The sequence below is a fragment of the Uloborus diversus genome, chromosome 4 (assembly GCF_026930045.1).
Source record: "Uloborus diversus isolate 005 chromosome 4, Udiv.v.3.1, whole genome shotgun sequence".
Classification (NCBI taxonomy): Eukaryota; Metazoa; Arthropoda; class Arachnida; order Araneae; family Uloboridae; genus Uloborus; species Uloborus diversus.
Genome location: NC_072734.1, coordinates 103,442,356 through 103,470,074, shown reverse-complemented (window position 1 = coordinate 103,470,074; position 27,719 = coordinate 103,442,356). Strand labels below are relative to the sequence as shown.

Genomic DNA, 27,719 nt, shown 5'->3' with positions numbered 1-27,719 from the left:
TTACTACCATTCATTCACTATAACAAACAGTAGGCAAGCATTGACACCTAAGCCTTAAATTTCAAGAAATAGCTTTTATCAATATTAACCACTCATCTACAATTAAGTTTTGGTCATTTAAAAGAGGTGGGTTTTCGAAGAGGTTTTACTGTATTGAAGTGAGGATGGAGATCATACCTCAACACAAGTTAAAGACAAACATATTAATGAATAAAATGTATTGAAAAAAAAGTTTGCTCTACAGTGTGAACAAGATATTATAGGGATTCCAAAAATAATATGCTAAGAAATAAATGTCTAATATATATGTCTAAATTACAGAAATGCAGTTATACTTAAATTTTAATTCAGTCAATAAGTAGAAAACGTACAAAAAGGAATGTCTTAAATTATAATTTTACAAAATAAATGGCACAATGGATTTCCTATTTCTAGGATACTTTGCAAATTCTTTCTTATAATTTCGATGTTTTCCAAGAGCCCACACAGTCATTTGATAAAGTCCAGCGATGGTAAATAATCCAGCTAAAGTTGGGAAAAATGTTAAATACAGATACTTTTAGTAAAAATTTACTGATAGAATTTTATACACACAATTGCATTTCATTTTATTAAAATTTTGTTTTGTACAGTGAAACCTGTAAAAGTTGATCACCTGTAGTGCACTACTTTAGGGTCAACTTTTGGAGATTGATATATATGATCCAGGACTAATTCTGTACCTGACAATAGTGGACAACTTTACAGGTTTCATTGTATTTACATCCAAAAGCAAGTACAAACCCAAGCCCCGTAAAAATTTGGAAATCTTTTAAAGATGTGGTTCATACCATTTTAATTTCAGGTAATAACTCTGGGCTTAAAATGCTTACATGAGCTTAGTTAAAGCATTTATATTTAGTTAGAAACATAATTTTGCATCATAATTCATATCTGCCCCTGGAAAATAAAGGGCACTATGACATAATACAGGGATGAGATTTTTCCGGCTTTTTCTGTTGGCTTTTTAAACCTTTCCTCCTTTTTTTGCCTCTTTCAAGCCTTATTTTTCTCAAAAATCGGAAAAAAATACGATTTTTTTTAATTTTCGGGCCCCGATTTCTTAATCCTTCTATTTTTCCCCCTCGAATCTTCATCCTCCGCGATATCTGCCAAAAACGTATGTTTTGGAATCATGCCAACGACGTCAGACACTTGCAGCGCCGAAAGTTGCATGCCTCGTTTGAGATTTCAATCTTTTTGCATCCTGCAAGTATTTCAATTATTTTTAATGTTGAGTGGTTTTTTACTATATGCTACCTTATATCTGCTTATTTTATTCATCATTTTCAATAATATTTTTGTTACTTTAATTTATTTTAGAAAAAATGCAAAAGTTAAAAAATGTGGCTTAACACCCACAGCCTCGAATTTTATTGAAACTTGGCATGGTTACTTTTTTTGTGTATTTAAGAAAGTAAAAAATATTTATTGTGAATCTCAAACAGTTTAGGCTTTACAGCCTGTTAAAAGTTTTGTGATTTCATGAGGCAGCTGCAAGTTGTTCTTATGATTCTGAAATCGTATTAGGAAGTTTTAAAAAAAATTTTGGGTTCCTATGCTAGGAAAAAGATAACCAATTGTTTATATACATACATATTTATTTTCAATTCTTACTATGAAAAGTGTGTTCTACCACATAAAAAATTTTTAGATTTTTCTCTCTGTTGTTAATTTTTACTTTACAAACAGACCTAATTTTAAAATCTATGTTCTCACTCGTTTAAAACCATAAACTTTTATGTTTTTAATGAAAAAAATTAATTTTTTCTCTAAAAAATATAAAAAGTTGACACTACTGTGTGAGGCAGCCAAGATTAATCTCTGACTCCCCCAACCCTTTATTCAAGGACTGAGGTGTCAGAAATTGTTGCCTCTTTTACAAAGTTCAGATTTATTTAGGATTAAATACTCTTGAAAAAAATGGTGCAATGCAGCAAATTATACGAAATTATTACTTATATTTAAATACGTATTACCATTAAAACTGGTAAATTAGCCATTTTTTGTTGAGTATTTGAATATCGTGGCTTCCAGGTTCTATTTTGAAGCATGGATATCATCCCTTTCATGATTTTTTTTTTTTGGATATCATCCCTTTTACAAAATCTTTTTAGATTTCCTCCTTTTTGCTCTCTGACCACCCTCATCCCTGCAAAACTTTCTGCTAGATTTTTATATTTTACTATTATTATTTCACTGGACTCATTTATGGCATTTTTAAATGAAAATTTGTTTAATATAAATGTCTGGACTTTTAACTTAGCATCTTATGATAGTAGTTTTTTAAATTTTAAATAACAGAAATTAATGTCTTTTACCTCCCCAAATATATGTATAGCAAACTGCCACTTCAAATAAAAGCATTTTTATCCAAGAATTACTTAATGAATTCAAGTACTTCTTATGTTTATTTCAAAGTAGAAAAATTTGTTGAAGCAAGTGGGGAAAAAAATTATATATATATGAATATGTATATATATGAAGAGTCAGGGGGGAAAACGCTTTGTCCATTTTCCTAAATTTTTCAGGAGAGCAAAAAAAAAAGTTTCTCTCTATATGTTCTAACATACATTCAACTGGTAAACAACAGGACAAAAAGTCGTGTGGCGCGACGGGATAGGTGCACAGCAACGTGACTTATTGGCCTCCCCACTACACAAACTGGACCCTGAGAGGTTTTCCCACTGCGCGTTGTGACTGAAAGCGTTTTCCCCCCCTCAGTGCCATTAGTTTTCATTAAATTACTGTGGACTGGTAGCGTTTTTCTTCCTTTTGCTTTGCGGGGTCAATAGAGACGGAATTGAGCTACAATATTCCCAAAAAAAAACAAATTTCCAAATTTTTGGACTGAAAGCGTTTTTCCCTCTGACTCTTCATATATATATATTATATATATTTCTGTTATCATCTAAAAGTGATATAAATAGCAATAAATGCAGAACTTTTAGGGAGAAACATTTGAATGGGTCCCTAGAAGAAGGGCATATGTTACATGCCCTTCTTTTTAGACGGGAAGGACTGCATATCAATGAAGATCAAATGTAACATATGGCTTTCTTCTGAAGACCCATTAATTTGATACGATTAATTTTATGTGTAATTATTTGTAATGTAGTCAATTGCTCATAACATTATGGATACAGCATAAATATCTTTTTTTAACTGATAAAATAACTTTTTTGTAAATGCCATTGCCTGCAACCAAATAAAAAGTTGTAATTTAATTTTACAATTTAACTTGAGCTTTTTTGATAATGCATTATGGATTTTTGCACTTGAAATTTAAACAAAAAGAATGCAATTACTAAGTAATTTTTTATAGAAAGCACAGTTTTCCTAAAACAAATTTACTAAAAGATTAATCTTACCTGGAAGACATTGAGTCATCACTGAAAATGAGATCCAGGATAAGATTTCATAAGTATAGTTTGGGCAAGAAACAAAATTGAATAAAAGTGTAAAAGGATTGCTTGTAGCAACTGGAATGTTCCTTTCTGTAGAGCCTGAAAATTCAAATGTTGATTATGTGTGAGTATACATAAATAATTCTATGCATATTTGTCACAATGTATTGGGAAAATAATAACACATACCAGCTGGTCGCAAATTTCTCAAGGCTAAATGAATACTTAAGTTACCCAATTCAGCAAACTGAAATAGATTTCAAAACAAAATATCAATATGTATGTTTATACATAGTATGAAACCAAAACTTACAAGGACAGTTACTTACAATGAAAGCAGCCAATCCACCATAAACTTGAACATCACCAAAGCCTACAAAAACAAGCAGTTGATCAGATACATAGAGCTACAGATATTCATGGTTTGGAAAAACTAAAACAAAATGCCTAATATGTGTTGCTTCGCACATCTAGGTCAAGTTCTGTTCCTGAGGTGGCCTCATTAGTTGAAAGCTTGCTCATCTGGAAATGGGGGGAAGTTTTGCTAGAAGAGCTGGTGCATGTGTGTTGACGCACCAATGCTGCTCATTGTGAAGCATGGTTTTTACTACCAAATGAAAATGTTTAAGATTTTTTTTCGTCTATACCTTTTTATGAATTTACAGTCCACTTTTAGTTTACCTAAAGAACAGTTCTAATCTGCACCAAAACCGTTCGCAATATTCAACTTTTTAACAATTAAAAATATACAAACATTGGTCCCAGTAGCAGGGGTGTCAATTTTCCAAAAACTTTTCTATGCCTGTTCTGAAAATGTATTAATTATTCTCTAGAGGAAAAAAAATTACAAAACTTTTTATAAGATTTGAATTGAAAACTACAGTTCAAGCTCAAAAATCAGCAAATCTGCATTGATTTCTGAATTTGCTTTTTACAGATCGCCAAATAAAATAAAGAAAATCTTGCATCGAAGTTGATTTTAAGGAATTATTAAACATACATACCACTGAATCTCATAATACAATAGATAAGTCATTTTTCAGTTTAGTAATATTACACATCAAGTATTGAAATGATTCCCTTTAATTTAAATCTACAGTAGAACTCCAGTTATCTGAATCAATGCACTGCTTTACAAACTCGCTATTAGTTTGATTTTTTAGCAATTTGTTCAGAAATAACATAACTTGAACACTTCATTCTTTTTAGCATTTTGTGCTGAATAAGCAAAGATAGATGATTTTCTAATTCTTTCGTAAAATCTCCACCTTATTTAGTTCTAATAGTCCTCAAGTTGCATCCATCTTGGACCAGGGGCGCCGACTTGGGAAAAATATTGGGGGGGGAGGCGGATGTCACCAGGGTCTAGGGAGTATGTTAAAGCACGGAGACCCCCCCCCCTCCCCCAAATTCAGATTTTTGTGCCTTGAAAATGCCAAAAATGCCAACTTATATATTTTCTGGTACGTATAATTTATACAAACAAGCAATATGTGACATGGCATCTTCAAAGTAAAACATTCTAAAAATTGGTACACAAATTTTCTGCTTTAATTAGATCATGTCACTTGCCTTAAGTGAGGAACAATTTTACAATCCAATTTTTTGGGGAGCCGTGAAGTGCCATAGCTAGGCTACAGCACTATACAAGGTAGTGCACTTGACTTGCATGGAAAGGAATTCCCAGTGGCACCGATTTATAACAACTATTGGGGGGAGAGTGCCATAATGAGGGCCTTCCTGGGGAAATTTTCTAAATTTGAGATAAAAAATAGTAGTGAGTTTTAAAGCTTTTTAAGCATTTTAGTCATATGATCAACATTAGAACCCCAAAAACTCGAGTCTCGGTAAATCGACACTCTGAGAAACTCGACAAGCCAACACATTTTTTGACTTTGGAGAAAAAAAAACGCATGGTATTTTCGTAAAAAGCTAATTTAATTTACAGTAATAATTATGCTTTTAGTCTATTACAAAGCAGTGAATATATAGCTCTGAGAAGATAGGAATGATATTTTAATAAATATAAACTATCATTAAAAGAATAAAGCATAAAAGATTGCTGTCGCACTGATTATTATAAGTGAAATAACTAATTTAAGCTTGTTTAAAAGGCCCAGAGTTCATTAAATAAAAATAATGTCTCAAAATTAATGCTTTAATAGAGTTAAAAAGTTAATACAGATTACTTTATTTACTCTAATAACTGAAGAAAACTATCACGCTTTCCATTTAATATACAAATCAAACCCTGATATATTTTTTTCCAGATCAGCAACACTTAGATGAGAGTGCCGCCGGCGACAGACTTCACCCTAAGGTTCGCGCTCTGGGACAAATTCTATGAGTGCTCTCAGCACCGTAACACTATCATTATTCACACCACTCGTTTTCAATTAACCTGTTTACTACCGCAATAGTTTTTTTTTTTTTAAATTCATTACTGAATGTATTTTGCAATGTAACTAACTTCATACAAGGAAAGTAAAAAATATTAACATTATTTTGTTTTTTTAGAAACCATAATATGACAAATAATGTTCTTAAATTATGAGGGAGCTTGGGCCCCCTCAAGCCCTATGGAGTCGGCGCCAATGTCTTGGACAGATGCTGGCGTCATAATGCCACTTAAAAATAGTACTTTTATAATGAAAATATATATTACAAAATAAGCACATTGTTTTATGTTTTAAGTTTACTGATACAAATACAGAATTATTGAAATTGATAAAAGGGTATGCTGTCCTCCTTTCCTCTTGACTAGACAACTACTCTTCTGAAAATATTTTGCAACCCTTTTTAAAGTGACAATGTTTCTGCATTTAGTGTTTTATGATTAACGTTTGCCTGCAAAATTTGCTCTTTAAGTGCATGAAAATGAAGACTTAACAATTTTACACAATTTTGTGAGAATTTAAAAACTCTTGCATTAATCTTTCCTGGCCATTGAGGTTTCAGGTGTGATGAAAGATCTTCACCCCGAGTTCAAAGTTGGAATTCATTCATGTTTTTACATGAAAGAAATTTCACCAGGCTAAGTTAGGAGAAAAAAAATCCTATCATGTTTTACTTTTTACTTTTATTTATTAATTAATTTGAATTGAAGAGTAGTATCTAGATTTAAAAAACAAACTATTGCACACAATTAAAACTTCGTTTAGAAATTACAATTGAATTTAAAAGTGTTGACGCTACCCTTCTTATAAAAATATATACTTTGTCCTATTCATATCATATTTTATAATTTATTCTAACTGCGTGGCCAGCTTTGCAGGGTCTACCCCTAAAATAAAAGTTATGTCAAGTGACACGTGTTCAACACTGGCTTAAAATTTAAAAAAATCAGTAAAATTTTGCGGAAGATTGCAGAAAAATAACCAATAAGTATATATTTTAAATCCCCCAATTACAAGAAAAGCCTTTAAAACAAAAGCAAGAATTTTACTTGTTCATATTCGAGAAACAAAAATGGCAACAGATCTTTTATCTCAATGATTTTCTTCACCCCCACTATAAATTTTAATAAAAGCATTGTTGCGGAAAGTTGAGACTAAGCACTGAATAATAATTTGAATGGAGGAAAGCCTTCGAAAAATAGGGATTTTACTTTGAAATCTAAGCCTCATAATAGTTTTTAATTGATATCTTTGCTAATTATTATCAGAGGATATGGGCGCCCATATGCAAAATTGTAAGGGGGGGCTCAAATATTTTAACTATGGTTTAGCAGGACATTTCCTCCATGGAAGCAGATTTCAGGACAGATTAGAGTCATTAAAGACATTTTTAATAACTTATTCATTTAATGGCTGGAGAAGAAATGTTTTTACATTTTTGCAACAAAAAAAGTACTAAAACCAAGAGAATTCTAATTTCTAAGGGGGGCTTGATCCCCCCCCCCCCTTGCCCCCCTATATGGGCGCCCTTGTCATAGCCGAACATAAAGACGGGAAGATACCAAATCCATCGATACTTGGTTCGATGGTCAGTTCACTGTCGTTCGGTAGAAGAAACTCGGACATAGATGACTACATAGATACATACGCTTAGTGTTTTTAATTATATAAGATTAAAAAAAACTTACTTGGAGGAGTGTAAAGTGGGTGATTAACATAGTACCCAATATATAGTCCAAAGAGCCAGTAGTATGAACAATTCTAAGAGATAGAAACAAAAAAATGCTCAAGGTTTTTAATCTTTCTTAAATCATAACAATTGAAGTTGTCGAATTTTAAAAATAATGTTTAATTACAAATTTGTTTAAGAACTTCATTGAAAGTTATTAGTTATATCAAATAAATGTCACCTAGTTATAGGATATGCGTACCAATACGTTTTTTATTTTTATCTAAAACATGTTCTGAATGCTTACTTCAAACATGAGGAATAAGAATATTCAGAGGTGATCTGATGGGGAATAACAGACCTCTCTAAAAATGTCCTTATTCAGAAAATTGTGTCTAACAATGGAGACTGTTGCAATGTTTAAATGCTTAATATCCCTTGATGGATGTACGTATGTGTGTGTATCCGTATTTTGATCATCCCAGAAAATTTGGGATTCCATTTGGTAAATGAGAACGTCCCTCCTCTCAAAAGTTCAAGTTTGGGGCGCTCCTGAAGGTATTCATTCTTCAAAATTAAATAACAATTGAAACTAAAAATAAAATGACGTAAATTATGAGTTTTAGATTAGAAAATATCTATTTGAAATGGTGATGGTGCTAGTGAATGAGAGGAATAGCTAAATGAATAACTTTTTGAGGCATATGTGGAGGTTACAAGCTAGGGGGGGGGATGCAGTGTTTTCTCCCCAGAGCATAAAAGAGGCAAGGTGCTCTCAGATGAAAGGGCACTTTTGATTCAGTAAAAGGGGCATTTTTGAATAGAAATTTTATGGTAGAAAAGGACCTTTTTTTCGTTTTATATATACCATATGCAAAATTATTATTTCCTTTACATATTGTTACAAATCCTGTAAATAGTAATTATTGTAGGAACGTAACCTGTAAATAGTTTCCCGTAATGAATATACAACCCCTTTTCATATGGCTAAAGTATACGACCCCTATTTCTTTTCTTTTCATTGATAAAATTTGATAACGGTCTACGCATTTCGCGAAGAGGTAAGACTGTTGTGGAAAATTCTTTTCGGTGTATATAAGCCGTTAGCGACGGATAAACAGTTAGTTTCGATTCAGATTCCGAACTGAGAGTGTGTATTAGCTCTGTTTATAGCGAGGCATTTCGCTGTGTTGTTTTCGTATTTGGAAGTAAATATGTGTGTAAACGTTGAGTTTGCGGTGTTGTGTGATAATTGCTTAATTGCTGATGAATAATTTAGCAGTTGTTGACGATCTTTCCTGTACATAGTGTAAATAAATTTCCTGTGTTTTTATCAAGAACTGTGTCTTCATTTCAAGAAAGTGGAAGTCGCACCGAATCTGTTACAATTTGGCGCCCAACGTGGGGCTTCTTCTGGACTTTCTTGGAGTAAGTGTGACTTTGGACATTTCTTCATAAAGACTGTTTGAATTTATAGACTTTGTTTTTATGGTAATTACTCGTGCAATGGATGACCAATTGAAACAACTCCTGGAAGCAATTAATGCTGCGAAAAGCGACTTGGCTGAAAGTTTGGCGGCTAATCAAGAACAATTAAAAAATGATATGGCGGCTAATCAAGAACAATTAAAAAGTGATTTGACTGCAAGTTTTACTGCAAATCAAGAACAATTGAAAAGTGATTTAATGGTACTGAAAAATGATTTAGCTTCTAACCAAGAGGAAATTAAAAACGACCTTACTTCGGTAAAGACTGTGATGGAAAATAAATTTAATGAGATAGAGCATCGAGTTGATGCTTTTGATGAAAAACTTGAAACAGTAGAAAACCGTATCGCAACAGTTGAAAATCATGTGGATGAGAAAATTAAAAACATGGAAAGGAGATTGGCGACCGCGGAAAGCAGTTCTGTACAGTTTGGCGCTCCCACATCGGTTGCTCGACCGTCCATTAAACTTGCCACATTTGATGGGAAAACTTCGTGGCAGGTTTACAAAACTCAATTCATGATAGTGGCGGAAGCGAACGGATGGGACTCTGCTACCAAGGCCTGCCATCTTGCAGCATCCCTGAGAGGTGACGCAGCGGACATTCTCCAGACCCTTCCGGACAGCCAGCGCCTGGATTTCGCCGCCCTCACATCTGCGTTGGAGCTTCGCTTCGGTGAGAAGTGCCAGAAAGATTTCAGCCGACTCCAGTTGAAGTCCCGTTTCCAGAAAACCGGGGAAACCCTGCAAGAGCTTGCGTCGGACATCGAGAGACTGTCTCATCTTGCTTTTTCCGACTGTCCTGCGGATGTTCGGGACAACCTGGCACTCAACTACTACATCGACAGGGTTCGAGATCCGGAAATCCAGAAAGCTCTACGGATGGCGGATGTCAAAGACCTGAACTCTGCTGTTGTGTATGCGATGAAGTTGGAGGCCGCCCAGCAAGCAACCCGTGTGAATCGCCATCCCATCCGAACTCTGGAAGCTGATGAGTCTGATTCCAGGTCGTCCCATCTCGCTGAACTTGAGAGACAACTCGGTGACTTGGCAAGACATCTGAACAGCATAACAGCCCAAAAGAAACAAGAGCAGAAGTGCTGGAAATGCGGTAGTGAAGGGCACCTGCGAAGGAGTTGTCCTGCTCGCCAAGCTACGCGAGGGAAAGAAATCACCTCCACCAGAGCTCTGCAGATTTCCTCTACTAGTAGTTGCAGTGATGGACTTTTCATTTACGCCATGTAAATGGGAACCCCTGCAGACTGATTGTCGACACTGGAGCCAATGTGACAATCATTAGGACAGATGTGGCTCGCGAATGTGGATTGAAACTGCTGCGGACATCGCCACGCGTAAGTCTCCAGACTGTGACAGGTGACAAAATCGAGATTGACGGTAAAGTGGACTTGGAAATAGTGTTTGGGAATGCCACCTACCATCATACGGCATTCGTCGCTAATATCACGGACCCCTTCATTCTCGGATTGGACTTTTTGAAGAAATATGACTTCACTCTCGACTTCAAGACTAATGAGCTGCACTCGATGAGAGAAGACATAGCCGTTTTCCCTGCAGAAAGTGATGTAAAATCCGCTCATCAAATAATAGCCCAAACAGATTTATCGATTCCCTCAAGGTCAGAATCATTAATACCTGGCTCCCTTGAAGAAAGCAATAGTTTTCGATTTGGACTCATTGAATACCCTAACCTAAGCAATAATCTAAAAGGAGTGCTGGTAGCATCTACGCTTGTGGACCTTTCTAAGGATGTAATTCCTGTGAGAGTCGCCAACGTGAGTGAAAGGCCAAGGAATATCCGAAAAGGTGAAGTGTTGGCAACTTGTACTCCAGTAAACTGCATCATTAGAAGAATCAATTCCCCCGAGACTGTGTCTTCTGAGTCCTTGACATCGAAGTTAATTGGGAGTGCGCCATTATCGAAAGATCAAAGAACTGCTGCAGAACAGTTGGTGGACGACTTCAAGCATCTGTTTTCATCTACATCGGAGGATGTGGGCCGGACGAAATTAACGCAGCATAGGATCTACACTGGAGAACACCCCCCTATTAAACAGCATCCAAGACGACTACCGTTCGCCAAGAAGGAAGAGGTTGAGACCTTCCTGAAAGAGATGAAGGAGAATGATGTAATCGAACCGTCATCCAGTCCTTGGGCCTCTCCCATCGTCTTGGTCCGAAAGAAAGATGGCTCCACCAGATTTTGTGTCGATTACCGACGGCTGAATGATATTACCAAGAAAGACAGTTACCCTCTTCCACGGATAGACGACACCTTGGACACTCTTTCCGGACACAAGTGGTTTTCGACCCTTGACTTGAAGAGCGGCTACTGGCAGGTTGAGATACACCCTGATGACCGAGAAAAGACAGCATTTACAACTGGACAAGGCTTATGGCAGTTTAAAGTGATGCCCTTCGGCCTCTGCAATGCACCAGCCACGTTCGAGCGTCTTATGGAGACAGTGTTAAAAGGACTTTCCTACGAATCCTGTCTGGTCTACTTAGACGATATCATCATCGTGGGACGCAGTTTCGAAGAACATCTGGCTAATCTTAGGAAGGTGCTGCAAAAGCTTAAGGAAGCCAATCTGAAGTTAAGCCCGTCCAAATGTAATTTGTTCCGCCCGGAAGTGAACTACCTTGGTCACATCATCTCTTCTGAAGGTGTACAAACCGATCCAGAGAAGGTATCTGCGGTCAAGAGTTGGAGTCATCCCGAAAACATCCATCAGCTGCGAAGTTTCCTGGGGCTCTGCACGTACTACAGGAAGTTTGTAAAGGGTTTTTCCAACATTGCATGACCTTTGCATAAGCTGACGGAGAGCAAGCAAAAGTTTGAATGGTCCAAGGAATGCGAAGATGCATTTCTACGACTGAAGGAGGCTTTAACATCAACGCCTATCCTCGCCTATCCTCAGCCAGAAAAATCCTTCATCCTGGACACTGATGCGAGCAACGAGGGCATCGGAGCTGTTTTATCCCAAGAAATTGACGGCAGTGAACATGTCATCGCTTACTGGAGCAAATGCTTATCAAAGTCGGAGCGAAATTACTGCGTCACCAGAAAGGAGTTACTGGCCATAGTGAAAGCTGTAGAACACTTCCATCATTAACTCTACGGTCGAAAATTTCTTCTTCGGACAGATCATGCATCGTTAACTTGGCTTTTGAACTTCAAAAATCCGGAAGGCCAGATAGCCAGGTGGATACAGCGGCTCCAGGAATATGACATGGAGATCAAGCACCGAAAAGGGTTGTCTCACGGCAATGCAGACGCTTTATCAAGGAGACCCAGTCCTGAGAACTGCAATTATTGTTCCTGAATCGAGAAACAGTATGGAACGACTAGCCCTACTGCCTATCAGGTGACAGTGACTCCAACTTCATCAGAACCTGATCCATGGAGTGATGACCAAGTTCGAAAAGATCAACTTGAAGACCCCGACATAAAACCAATTTTGGAGTTCATGGAAAGTGACAGTCGGCGACCTAGCTGGCAGGACGTTTCCATCTTCAGTCCTGCAACAAAAAGATACTGGGCTTTATGGAACTCGCTCCATTTACCGAACGGCGTACTGTACCGAAAATGGGAATCTGATGACAGCAAAACATCTAGGTGGCAGTTACTACTTCCCCGATCAAGGATTTCAGATGTTCTGAAAGAAATACATAGTAGTGCGACTGGAGGACATTTTGGTGTCTTGAAAACCCTCAATAAAGTTCGGGAGCGCTTCTTCTGGAGCAAGGCGAAGGATGACGTGGAGAAGTGGTGCCATTCTTGTGACGCCTGTGCTGCTCGTAAAGGACCGAAGAAGAGAAGCAGAGGGAAGCTACATCTGTACAACGTTGGAGCTCCTTTCGAACGAATTGGGATCGACATCCTGGGTCCTCTACCAAGAACTGCTGATGGGAACAAATACATTCTTGTTTCCATCGACTACTTCACCAAATGGCCGGAAGCATATCCCATTCCAGATCAAGAGGCTACCACCGTAGCAGAGACTCTAGTCCAACACTGGATCTCAAGATATGGAACACCTTTGCAGATTCATTCCGATCAAGGGAGGAATTTCATCTCTGCTGTGTTTAAGGGCCTATGTCAAATTCTCGGAATTGAGAAAACTAGGACAACACCACTACACCCACAATCGGACGGCATGGTGGAGAGATTTAACCGCACAATCCTGAACAATCTCTCACTTATGGTATCCAGAAATCAACAGGATTGGGACAAGAAGCTACCTTTGTTCCTGCTGGCCTACCGCAATGCTGTCCACGAGACTACCGGATATGCCCCATCTCAGATGCTCTTCGGACGAGAGCTTCGGCTACCTTGTGATCTCGTCTTCGGTCGTCCTCCGGATGCCCCTGCATCGCCTGAAGGGTACATCCAGGATCTCCAGGCCCGGTTGGAAGATGTTCATAACTTCGCACGAGAACGAATCAACATCGCGGCGGAGAAGATGAAGACCCGATACGACACAAGGTCTACTGGACATGAATTCAACGAAGGCGACAAGGTTTGGTTATGGAATCCCATCCGACGGAAAGGTCTGTCACCCAAATTGCAGTCGCATTGGGATGGACCCTACAAAGTCCTTAACCGACTAAATGACGTCGTAGTGAGGATCCAAAAATCACCTAATGCAAAACCTAGGGTTGTACATTATGATCGGTTAGCCCCATACTATGGCCATAGTTCATGAGTATTACGTAAACAACCATGGTTGATAACATAAAACTGGTAGATAATTTTTGCTTTTAATGTTCAGTAATATTTCTTGTTATTATTGTGTTTTCTGTATCTGTTAGTTATTAATTAATGTGTATATTTGTAAACTTGTGATAGAAGTTTGGCACCCTTTCTGGGGATTGTACTGCCCGGGACGTGCAGTCCTTAGGAAGGGGGCAATGTTACAAATCCTGTAAATAGTAATTATTGTAGGAACGTAACCTGTAAATAGTTTCCCGTAATGAATATACAACCCCTTTTCATATGGCTAAAGTATACGACCCCTATTTCTTTTCTTTTCATTGATAAAATTTGATAACGGTCTACGCATTTCGCGAAGAGGTAAGAATGTTGTGGAAAATTCTTTTCGGTGTATATAAGCCGTTAGCGATGGATAAACAGTTAGTTTCGATTCAGATTCCGAACTGAGAGTGTGTATTAGCTCTGTTTATAGCGAGGCATTTCGCTGTGTTGTTTTCGTATTTGGAAGTAAATACGTGTGTAAACGTTGAGTTTGCGGTATTGTGTGATAATTGCTTAATTGCTGATGAATAATTTAGCAGTTGTTGACGATCTTTCCTGTACATAGTGTAAATAAATTTCCTGTGTTTTTATCAAGAACTGTGTCTTCATTTCAAGAAAGTGGAAGTCGCACCGAATCTGTTACAATATTTATATATTTCCTTTTACATATACCATATGCAAAATCCAAGTATTTCTCCATAGTAATTTTGTTTATAGTTACAATTGTAATCATTTTTTTAATTACTGCTAAAAATCTTATGTGTGATTTAGAAGATTATGTTAAAAACATAGAAAATTCAGATTTATATTCAAATTAATTTTAGGGAAATGATAGAAATATGTTTCATGGCAAAAAAAAAAAAAAAAAAAAACTTGTCTTTGTGATGAAGTTTTGTCAAAAATTCGAAAAGGCAAGGAGGGCACATTGCGAAATGCAAAAAGAGGGTAAGGCGCAGTGCGTTCCTAAAAAGGCCTGTGGGAAACTTTAGAACATACAACTAATGTGAGCAGTTGTCGAAACAACATTTGTACTAATTGATGTTATTGATACAATTCTATCCAGTGATACATAAACAGTTTCAGTGAGAAAAGTACCACATAATACTTTGATACACAAATTAAATTATTTTACAGCTTGCATTATCAAAGTAAGTGTTTTCATGTGGGATAATGGACATAAAAAAATGTACAGAAAAAAAAACATAGGAATGTAAATATTATAAATTTCTGAGTACATTATTTGTGCAAGAAATTCCATAATTCTCAATTTTTTCACCGAGTGAAAAACATTTTTTTCCCCGAAATTTCTCGTTTTTTCTTCATCTTTCCCATCTCTATGTTGGACTATGCAGGAGAAAGAGTTAAATGCAACAGTATAATTATTGTAAAAAAAAACATTGCACTGGGATTAAAAATTCGTAGAAGGAAAGTTAACACAAAAATTATAAATACAGTCAAACTTGCTTATAAGGAGCATGAAGGGATCAGGATATTTGCTCCTTATAACCGAGTGCTAGTAAAAAACAGGTTCGTGAAAAAATCATAAGCATTCAAACACACTTGCTTTGTGTAGTTTTTATTTCGGTACAGTGCAAAGAATTTAGTGAACACGCTTTGAGCTGTCTTATTGTCTCTTTCTCGCTTTACTGTTTTACAAGAAGTGCTCATGGCTCAAAAAACATCGTCATTTGCATCCCTGATTTCCAAAATAGTTTGAAGCTTTTCTGCACATCAAAAGCCATCGACTACGTTGAGCGTGGATCAGCTTAGATTATTCATATTTGTCGTTATCGTTGTCGCTTTCATGATTTTCTTCATCTACTTTAGTTTGAATTAGAGCTTCAATAACCTCAGTAGTATCTCAGAGGTGATAACTTTGGAAACACCTAATCAACAAATATTTTTCAAATGCTCTTCAACCCCACAATTTAAAAAAAAGTGCTACTCTCAGGATTTCTGATTCATCACTAACTTTCGGCTAACTTTGAAAAGTTGAAGTAATTTTTCCAAGAAAGGATAAACTGAGCAGGAAGTCAATAGCAATTTTATGAATCACAAAATACTGCTCTTTAAGCGGAGTTTGCTCATGAAAAGAGAGTTATGCTCCCGTAGTCTTAACATTGTACCAAACAAGTAATTCTGATTTCCTCGTTGACTTCGGGTTCTCGTTAAATTAGGGCTCATTATAAACGAGTTTGACTGTACTCGAAAATGAACTTACGTGTACTGTAATTCTAATTTTTTAAAGAAAATTGGCAGTTTTTTCTTGAACTCTTACCTTGAATAAGTTTCGAACTGGCATAGTAGCATGAGAAAAGCGATGAACAAATAAAGTTTCCAAAATTCGCTTTGAATAATGTATTATCCAACAAATTGCAGCTAGGCTGTAAAAAATCTATTTTGTAGACATCTTAAGTAATTTTACACATAAATATAAGCAAATAATGTCAAGTAAAAGTGCAAGACGAAATATGTTAACCAGGAAAAAATATAGTAAACATCTTACTGGACAACACAGTGCATTTTTGTTGTAGCAGCTTCTGAACCATACAAGATAGCAGGTCTAAAATAAGTGGCAACATATAGAACAAGGGGTCCAGCATATTCAAGCAAAAATACCTACATGAAACCATAAATTTGTTATTTTTAATGATAAAAATATTCAAGAAATTAGGGGGGTAAATACATACAAATATTTCACTAAGTAAAGTATCTTACTAGGATATAAAATCTAATGATGGTATTGCAGCAGGCTAAGACATTAAGATTCCAAATAAGCATTACATGTCTTGGTTCAGCAATAGAAAGTTCCGCAACTTATGTAATTTTTTCTATTGGACATTTCTCTGATTTTTCTGTGTGTTATATAAATCTGTAATTTAACATGTACACAAAAAAAACATGTAGAATAAATAAAAAAAATTGATATTTAGGCCTCTAAATTGATTAAATCACTCATGTTATTTTGGAATGCTATACTGTGAAACCTGTGCAAGTTGACCACTTGCAGTGCACAACTTTGGTGGTCAACTTATAGAGGTTGATTTATATGATATAGGTCTAAATCTGTACTTGAAAGAGACGGTCAACTTAGACAGGTGGTCAACTTTACAGGTTTCATTATACTTGAAGAAAAAAACACCAATAGTGGGTTAAATGCAATCAAATTTTTTAGGATAACAAACCAAGTTGGATTTTAAATATAGTATTTAGATTGATCAAAAGATTGTTTTCTCTCTCCCAACTACATAACATGGTGAGCAATATTTTAAATTTCATTATCACTTATTTCAAAAGTAAACACTAGTAAACATTCATTTTCGGTGAATATTCTACAAACACAATTTGTAATAATATTGATATCGGTAAGAAAACCATTCTTTTTTTTAAATCTACAAAACGTGAAAAAAAAAAGGAAAATTACCGTTTTCCATCCTATCTGAGGTCCCAAATCTTTTAAATACAGTTGATTTTGATTCTTGAATTCAATGGAATGTAACGGTACATTATCATTCAGAAATTTACCACCTGAAACAGAAATAGGATTATTTTTCCAATTTAATTTTTTGCTGCACATCATGAGTAAATACATTTGATAATATTATTTGGGATGAATCTCTTTCAGTGAAACAACTTAAGGTTAAAAAAATATTTGTTTTTAAAGATATAGCATTAACATAAATTAATCCCTGGATAAAAAATTAAAAAAAAAAGAATAGGAAAAAATTCTTCCTGACGCATCAATTATAATGGGAAACATTTTAGCACATTTCAGTTCAGAACATGAACATCATGATGTCCTTAGGGAATATCTAGGTCTGTTTTCAATTTCTTCTTCAATGTTTGCCATTATTTGCAGAACACAATAGTAGTAGCTATGGTGATTTGATTTTAAAAGTCTGCAAGATGCAAATAACTATACCATGAATTCGAAAATGTAGTCCCTGATGAAACGGCCACTGTGACTTTTCAAATGCTTTAAGATCTCTAAAAAACAAATAAAGAGTGGATATGGATACTAATAATTAAATTGAACAATTTGGTGCTCATGTTTGGTATGTATTAGAGATACTTGGATAACCTGGTAGAAAAAAGCTTCCGTGACTTATTAAATAAAACTTGGGAAGAACTTTTACCTATTACTTATTTCAAATATTGTATACTACTTATTATCGAGGGATCAATTTATGGAGACTGTGTGCCATGAAAAAGTAATAGCAACACAAACGGAAAATGTGAAACAGGAGCATATTAGCATGCATCCGGAATGAATTCCGTGACATGAAGGAATTAGTTTTGGCAGATGTAATTAAAAAATAATCATAAGAAATTAAAAATCTTAAATCAACAAAGCTTTAGGTACTTTTCTTGGAAAACAATTTCATTTTTCAGAATAAGATTTTCACTTTGTAACTCATTTCAGAAAGTAATAAGTCCTTAATATTAATTTTATAGTACAAGAACTATTATTACATTTAAAAAATTAAACCCGACTCACACACCTGACCTCATATTAAGATGAAGCTCAAAGGTTAGAACACATATAAAATTGAAAAACATAAAAATGTTTACTAGATATGTTGAAATTGCCTGACGTAGAGGTGTGTCAATTTCACAATGATAAATTGAAGTGCAGTGTCATTACTTGTTTTTTTATGAACAATATGGTTTTGAATTCTGTATTACAATCCATACTACCTTTTCAAAATTAAGAAAAATATTTTCATTAATAGGGAGTGCATGAGAAGATTTCCAATAGTTTAAAACACTTTTATTCGTTTAATTTGGAAACTGACATTTCTGGTTTTTCACTTTCATCATAGTTCCAAACATTTAAGAGCATAAAAACTAGTAATGCTTAAATAAATAGAAAACTTACGAGCTTCAATTCTCAAAGCTTGTCTAGATGGATGTAGTTTTCTTTCTGAAAATTAAGGCACAATCACAAATTAAGCATTTTGAATTAAAAAGAGCTCTCTAAAAATATATATATTTAATTGGCATAATGCATCTTTTTCTTATAAATTGATAGAATTTATGGTATTTGCATATTAATGCCACCACAGCTACAGAATTGGCAGTTTTTATAACATTCGGCAGTTTTCCATTGTTGCCAAAACAAAGCAAGGAGGAATCCAAAAGATAACTGCATGCACATACAAACAACAAATGCATCAAATGATTGCCCTTTACTGGCGCATTAGCACAACTTCTGCTGCGGTGGCGTTAATGCGCAAGCATAATGAATTAATTACACATGAAGAGTGTTAGGATATCAACAACACAATTTATACATAAATACTTCTAAAACAGTTCTAATATAAGTTAATAAAGAATGCCCAGGGACCACAACAGTGGTCAACTAGAAATTGAGGTTTCTGAAGAAAAAAAAAGAGAAGAGAAAAAAAGATACTTTCTCTGAAGAAAGTTCCAGACTGATTTGAGAGAGTGGACTTAAAATTCACTCTTGTGGGAAATATTTGGAAAAATAACACCTTTAGATCCCCTTAAAGGCAAAGATCACATCTGCTTGTAATAAATTTTCCTGTCTGTTAGACAGGAAGTTTTACCACAATGGCTGCTTTCAGCCTTGTTTTAGTTCTTGAAGTAGGAAAAGAATCAAGGACAACCTACTAAATGTTACTAAAAATTTATGACATGTTTTATGAGAAGAGATTAAAAAATTCATAAAGAGTTGGTTTCATACCCAATATTTGACACATTTAGAGTTTCCTCGCTGAATGGGCCCTCTTTCTGATGAAAGTTAGTTGACCATGTTTTTTTTCTACAACATTTTATTGTGCATCAACCAAAACTTCCAAACCAGACTTATCATTCAGGGGGGGGTCAATAGTTCCCCCACCCCCCTCTGGATTTGCTAAAATATTTTTTTTATATAATTGGGCGTGGTTTTTGTTGCTTTTTGAGAAGATTTGCATAGGAAATACACTCATTGTCCCCCCCCCCCTTCACCTAAAAAAACAAGAAATGGCCTGTTACACCCACCAAGAAATTAGCATAAAGAAACTTAGTCCTCCCTCTTTCAAAGTACACAGTTTTTTTGCTGTTGATTTTTAACATGATTTAAAAATGAAACAACAAAAGTAAAAAAGTTTCAGTCAAATAAGTGCTCTCTCTTTCCATTCTTCTTATAGCCAAGTATCATGTCGCTTTGTCTGCCTCCACTATCACATTATGTTTACCAGAGGAAATATTTAAATGTACACATAAATGTACCTCCAGTAATCTAACCGAACAATAGTATTTTGAAAAATGCAAATTACACCATAATTTCAGCTACATGTTTGTATCGTATATGGTTATTACACTTTAATTAAGAACTTAATGCTACAAGAATCTATTACAGCCAGAATTTAAAAAAAAAAAAACAATTACAACAAAATATTTGTACACGTTCCATAAATTTATAACTATGTGACATAAAATTTCATAAAAGAAGCTCTGCTTACTAATTTTATGAATTTCCTTTTTCACATCGTAGATTGTACTTGTGGAAGAAATCTGAAAAAAAAAAGCCTTCGTTTTGGAACATGATAACGCATTAACAATTTTTACACAAAAATAAATCTATTAAAGTTCTGAACAGTTTAAATTGTTTCAAAATTAATACACAAAAGATACTGCAAAACTTTATTTACAATGGAAAAGGTATTTTAAAAAATGAAAAACTAACCTAAGTTTTTTTTAAGAAGTTTTTGTAGAATAAGAAAGTTTCCAGAGCACAGATTGAAAAACCAACTGAAGCAGATAGCATTTCCATGTTATTTGTTAACGATAACGTTGATCTTAGAATTTCATAATATAAGTACAAATGTGACAACCAGCAACTCTCGGCCAAGCTAGGCTGGTCCTTGTCAGTTTATTAGTCCCCAATAAAGATCTTAAAGCTATCCACTCACTCGTTCATTACCGCCTCTTCCGGTAAGCTGTCCTAAATGCCCGCAACCCTACTAAAATAGTAATTTTTCTTGATTACCCAGTTAGACGGAGATCTAAAAAGCTTAAAACAATGACCCCTTGTCCTGCTTCCTGCGCAAAAATTTAACCCATAACATCTTTCAATTTGATAAATTAAAAAAACTAAATCATGTCTCCTCTGACTCGGGAGTGTTCCTATAGGGTATAATCCAGATACACTGTATACTCTCAAACATTTTTTAGACATATAGTGGACATTTTTTAGACATTTTTTTAACCCTCAAGCTTCAAAAATTTCATTTTTGACACATTACGTAGATAATCGCATACACTTGTAGTGCGTAATGGATTACTGGGTGTATACCTTCAGAAAATTTGGTGGGAACATCACTGCTCTGACTCTCCTTTGCTCCAGGCTATACATATTAAGTCTTTTAAGGTGAGCATCATAATCTAAATCTGAAATTACCCCCGCTAGTCTAGTAGAATTTCTTTGAACACTTTCCAATGAAGAAATATCTTTCTTGAGAAAAGGAGAACAAAACTGAACAGCATACTCCAGAGAAGGTTTCCTACAGCTGTGAATCATAAAGCTATGGATATGGAACAAGGGAATGCTAACTGGTTAAAATATGGTCCTAATTTTTAACCATTAAAAAAGTGCAGGATCTCTACATTGTTCAGAACTCACATATTTTGTCAAGAATTCTGCATAATTTGCAAAAACTCATTGAAGAAAAATAAGTACAGTAGAGCTGCCTTGAGTTCAATGCAAATTACTCCCTGGTTAAAATTCTTAATTTGAGAAAGAATGCACATCTTTCATGCTGCTATCATGTTTTGAGCAGGCATACATTAAATTTTTGGTCTGTGTTCAGGATATTACATAAACAACAGGCAAACCAAACATTCACTTTGGCTGAATACTTACAATATTCCACAACCAGATGAAAATATTCAAAAATACATGAAAACAAATATTTGTTTATACATTTAATGAAAATTTTAGAACAAAAATTGATTCAAATTTTTGGTTACTAATATTATCACATTTAATGATTTGAAGTCCTTGCGCTTAAAAACAAAAAAGAAAAATTATGTTTGCAAACAATGAAAGAAAGGTGTGAAGAATACGTTGAGGATAGATAAAAAGAAACTTATAATTTCAAGCAAGATGATAATTTTGAGCATATAATTTTAAAAACAAAACAACTTAATTATCACAATGCATTTAAGATGACAAAAATAACGATTTACTTCAAATTTTAAAAATTTAACTAATTTGATTTAAAGAAAAATAAATGATTCTTACATCTGACAAGACAGCAACTTGTTTTCCAGTCGAGTGTAAAATTTCTAACTGCAACAAAGTAAATAAAATTTGATATTTGTTACTAATGTTTTAAGAATAATAGATTTCAAAATAATCAACAATGTGGGCAACATTGAGAGGAATTAAAGAAAAAAATTAACATACGTTTCAAAAACAAAGTGCTACAATTGGAGAGCACAGTTACCAAGAAAAGGAACTCAACAATATTTTAGTGGAAAAAACAAAGGATATTCAGAGAGATAGACAACTCTTGAAAAGGGGAAGTTCTTCCAACTGGTCTTTTGAGCAGAACCATGTCTAAGGGGAGGGTTTCATGGGTTAAACCCCTCCCAATGAGAAAGAAAACATAATAAAAAAACAAATAAAAGTCACAAAACACTCTGTTTGAAGTTTCCCAACAATTTTTATAGTTTGTCTGAAAATAAGAAATTTTTTTAAATACTTCACACCTCTGAATCCCCCCCCCCCCCCCCCCGCATGCCAATAGCATTACGAAGCATCTCAAATTTTGTTTCCAGATCTTCAATTTAACAAAATTTCCAGAAAATGCCCCCGAAACAACATTGTTTTATATTGAGTTCAAAAATCGTCAAAACTTAGCTTTGGTTTAGTTTTGAAAGGGCTCTCTCTCTCTGTTACCACTTATGGTCTTACAATTGCATTTTTTATTACACCAATTACAAAAAAAATGGCAAACCATTCTTTTAATATTGTCAAAAATTAGGTTTTTTAAACAACATTTACAAAAAATACCCCTTCTCCGAATATCCTAGAATATTGCTTAAGTTTTTTGGACTTTAATTTTGAAAAAAAATTCCAAGGGACAGCACCAGAATCCCCTTCTGATAAAAAAATCTTTAAAGTTTATCTTATATGCGTTTTTGGAACTTCAATTTTGAAAATTTGAAAAGGGGAGGAGAAATTCATTTCTATTTTTTAAGGAAAAACAACAATTGGGAGAGTCCTCAAGCTTCATCCCTTTCTCGAATGTCAAAAAATATGGCCTATAATTGTGTTTTAAGCCTTTAATTTCTACAAATTTCCGCGGAGTCAAAGACCATCTAAAATTCCGTTTTTAATACTAAACATTTCAAAAATTTTCCCACTGTTATGCTTTTCTACCAGTGCAGCAGGTAAGAATGAAAAAACATTGAAACCCAAACCCCACCCTTTATGAAATTCTAGACACGGGCCTGATTTTGAGGGCATTAGTTAAGTTTGGTTGGTTCATTTTAAACAATGCTTGATTACTCCAAGAACAAATGGGACAGCTGCCCTGAGACTCCACTTAAAAGTTCACACACCCTAAAACATTCCAATTAAAGCATAGAAAACTAATTAATATTTGCATCAAAACTATTAAAATGATACTTAATAATCTACAAACAATCATTTCTTGAAAATAATTTTGACAAAGTAAAAACCTTACTGGAGAGTTGTCATTAACACAAAAAATTGTATAGAAAATTGACAATTATTCATTTTTGAAACAAATTGCTCTTGCTGTCTAGTTCTATAAGATCATATGAGGTAGTGAGAAGCAAAGGGATGCAAGTGGCAAAATTAAAAATTTGGAGATAACCAGTATACATGGTAGATGAACCTCTCCTCTGTCTTGGGGCAAGAGATTGTACTAAAATAGCCCTGGTAGGTGCTGCTGTGCAGCATGATTTAGAAAAAAAATTTCAATGAAAGCCTACCTAGGATCTTTAAACGCGTTTTACTTGAAACTTAAAATTGTCCACTTGCATCCCTTTGCTTCTCACTGCCTCATATAAGATTAATCAGGGTTGTTAAAAAGACATTGAATATCTAACAGGGATAGTGATGTGGATCGGGTAAATACCCAGTGGGTAGGTAAATATTTTTTGGGTATTTACCCGGGTATTTACCCAAGGCCTGGGTAAATACCCAAAAACTGGGTATTTTACAAAAAAATGCAAAAAGTGAATGAGAATTTTTTTTTTAAATCTAAATATGAAATAATTGGTAAAACTGATACATATGTATTACACAGTTTATAATATTTTTTATCGAAAGACTTAATGAAATTATGAAAGAAACATATCATGAACCAAAGAATCTTTCTTTTCAATGCCATAATTGAAGAAGATGTTTGCTTTTTTTTTTTTTTTGTAACCAGTTAAGCTTTTTACTTTTTGTAGAATTGCTTTTTATATGTGAAATTTGGCTATCAACATTGATTAGGCATATCCAACACATTTAATATGAATATCATATTAGATTGCTGAGTTGTTTCACACAATAATTCTTTAGATATGTGATCAAAATACAAATTTTAGGGAAAAATTTATTGTTTTGTATATAGTTGGTTATACAAGGTGTTTCGTTTTAACCTGCAAGACCTTTATTTTTGCAACCGTTAGTCCTAGATGCTTACTTCCAATTGCAAAAATATTCAGATGCAGAGTAAAGATATTGGAAGTTTGAAGCAAAAATAAAAATGAGTCAAAAACTATAAAATTTAACTTTTTATACGGCTCTAGGTCCCCTAACTTATATTTAGAGAAATGATCTGAATTTAAAACTTACTGACACAAAAAAACTTGACATTTCTGCAATGAAAACTCAAGGAGATATTCCATTTGAAAGTTTTAAGGGACCATGCAGAAGATGAGATTAGAACTTATTACCCTTTCAGAATAATGACAGGTTGGCAAAGTAAAAAACACAAGGTATTACATTTTTCATTTCTACTCAAAAATTCATGCAAATGTTATGCCGTGAAACGCAAAACACGCTGCAAAACCTTGAACAATTTGAAAAATCACTTTGCACACATATAATTTTATATAAACACTCATTAACTGCTATATTTTCCCCCAAAAGATGTTACTGACGGCGAGTGTAAAATGGTGTAAGTTACAAAACGCTGTGTTTCATATCTCAGTGAATATTGGTCGTACTAATGTCAAACTTTTTTTGTAATTGTTTTTCATTGGAGATTATTTCCCTAAATATCAATAAGTCAGAGGATCTAGGGCCCCTGTAAAAAGTTGAAATTTGTATTTTTTTACTCATTTTTATTTTTACTTCAAATTTTCAATATCTTAAGTCTGCATCTGATTTTGTACATTTTTGCAATTGTAAGTATGCATCTAGGACTAACGGTTGCGAAAATAGAGGTCTTGAATGTTAAAACAAAACACTCTGTATATATACATAGTGGAATACGTACAGAAAAGTATTTTAGTTGAATATAAATTTTTGAAATAAATACCCGGGTAAATACCCATTTTGGGTATTTACCCAGGTATATACCCTGGGTATTTACCCCTAAAAATAAATACCCGGGTATTTTACATCACTAAACAGGGATGAAATGTAGTGTACACGTCTCAGTTCTTTCTGTCTTTCATTTAATAAGCCATTTTTTACATTTGCTCTTGTTTATGCCCTTAAAGCAGCACCCTCACCCCCTCATTTAAATAACTTTTTGAAGCAAAAAGCTAATAGAACATATGAATGAAATCTAATTTTATTGATCATATAGATTTCACGTGAAATATGTTTAGAAAAAACTCTTCCCTAAATGAAAGTCCGGTTAAGACCCTGGCTATTAGTATTTTAATATTTGATTGATGAATTAATATTGCTTATTTGTTGCATAAGACGTATAAAACTTTCATTCACAGCCATTGCTGAAGAGGGTCCCGAATCAGTGCTAGGGACAGATCCGGCTTCTGGTATTGAGAAGTCATTATAGAAACATGGGTGTCCATTCGTAAAATTTTAAGGGGGAGAGGGGGGGCTCAGACATTTTAACAATGGTTTAGCAGGATATTTTCCCCATGGAAACCGATTTCAGTACAAATTAGAGTTATTAAAATTTGACATTTTTAATAACTTATTCATTAATGGCTGGAAAAGAAATATTTTCACATTTTTACAAAGAAAAAAGAACTAAAAGCAAGAAAGTTCTAATTTCTAAGGGGCGCTTGAGCACCCACTAGCCCCATATATAGGCGCCGATGTATAGAAATGAGGCAGAAACATATAGGAATTTTCTTTTGCTCAAGCTGAATATTATGAAAACATTCCAAATTTAAATTTGAAAACTTTAAAACTTATTAACAAAATATATTTTTGATTCACATTAGGTCCCCTCAGATCCCCATGAATATAACCTTGGAGAGAGAGTTATGTGTCAATATTTCAGACAAATTTTAAGCCCCATGAATGCAAGTTCAAGCCATTTTAAGTCATTTTATAAGGGGGGAACATGACCCCCTGGATTCAAGCTTAGTAGCACTAGGCATCAAAAAAATTTTTAATTTATCCGACTGCTAGCAAGGTCAACATTCAAACACTTTTCGAAGAGAGTCTTATATTGGAAGTTTTTCAGAGCAAGTGTATAAGAGTGAGGATATAATCTCCTGAAGTACTATGCAGGGGCCGCACTAAAGATTTCGAATTGTTAGCCAGTAAATTAGTCAAACTTTAACAGTGTCAGCCAAATTTCAAAAATTTTAGCCAAAGACTAACTGATTTTAATGTATTTCTGTCAGTAGAAATATTTAATCAGAGAATGAAGTATAACTTATGTTTTGACAATCTTTTGAGGATAAGGTAGGGAGATTTTTTTTTTCTATGGAAATTTGGGAAAATTTTCTGTTTGCCAACAAGTTCGCCAAATTCAAATTTTTTTTGGACGAATTTATGATTTTATCGCATTTGGTGCGATGGCCAATGCTTAGTGTAGTCCTTGAGTATTTTTTATGCTTAATTATCAATTTCATAAAACTTTGTAACATACTTGAGAGTTTAGGATTTCAGTTGTCACAAATTTTATAAATTTATAATTTAAAAAAAAAACTGAGAATAATTATGTTATGCATGTAATTGTTTTAGAAGAGTATGTCAAATATGAGCCAGTGCTTTTTTTTTTCTAAGCAGAGTTAATGAAGAACTTTGAAAAGAAAAAATAGTTTTAAAATGTGACACATTACAGTGGAATAGCACACTTCCAAAAAAAAAAAAAAAATACACCAATAAAGTTAATGGCACTTGTCATTTCTTAAATGAGGAAGAATTTTCAGAAACCTTACAGACAAGTAAGGTCATCCATTCATTACGAAACAATTAAGATCTACTCTCTAAATGTATAGCACTTTTGAGGAAATTAATGTAACAGAAATAACTTCAAGGAGATTGTGTAACATCTTTCAAGGAAGCTTCAATAATTTTAACATTTGAACGAAAGTCATAATATGCAAGATTATGCTATGATAGAATAATGTTTTCTCTCCATAGTTCTAGAAAAGTTCAAAATGTGCACTGCATAACATTAGCGAATGCAGAATGAATACACATAAATGCGAAAAAGTGTTAATACTTTGATCAATCAGCCGTAAACGCGAAATTCACTCAATGAAAATATAAGTATCAAGAAGCATTACCTCCATAATAATGTAAATGATGCTATCAAATTGTAAGTTCAGCAGAGGAAAACAACTTGAATATTTCAGTTTTCACCGGCTCGACTGTGTGCCTTCAGCCAAACATCAGGGAACGACCGGAGAAGCAAAAAAATCTGCTTGTTCGCCTTCGAGCTGGGTCATTTAATGGTCACGTGACAAGAAATGTAACAATGACGTCATGGATGAGACGCAGGTAGAATCCCTCGGGGCGTTGTGACTTGACAAAAAAA

General features: G+C 34.4%; 1 protein-coding gene across 1 annotated transcript; it reads right to left on the bottom strand.

Annotated features, from left to right (window-relative positions):
- Positions 1–59: 59 nt before the first annotated feature.
- LOC129221569 (probable very-long-chain enoyl-CoA reductase art-1) lies at positions 60–27,642 on the bottom strand. The gene is made up of 12 exons (XM_054856071.1): positions 27,469–27,642; positions 22,028–22,075; positions 20,247–20,298; positions 18,656–18,700; positions 17,201–17,304; positions 16,283–16,395; positions 16,055–16,160; positions 7,531–7,603; positions 3,776–3,819; positions 3,636–3,693; positions 3,411–3,545; positions 60–525 (listed from the first exon to the last, which is right to left on the bottom strand). The coding sequence occupies exons 1-12, from the start codon at positions 27,472–27,474 to the stop codon at positions 398–400; spliced, it is 912 nt and encodes a 303-aa protein (XP_054712046.1). The 5' UTR covers positions 27,475–27,642; the 3' UTR covers positions 60–397.
- Positions 27,643–27,719: the final 77 nt, after the last annotated feature.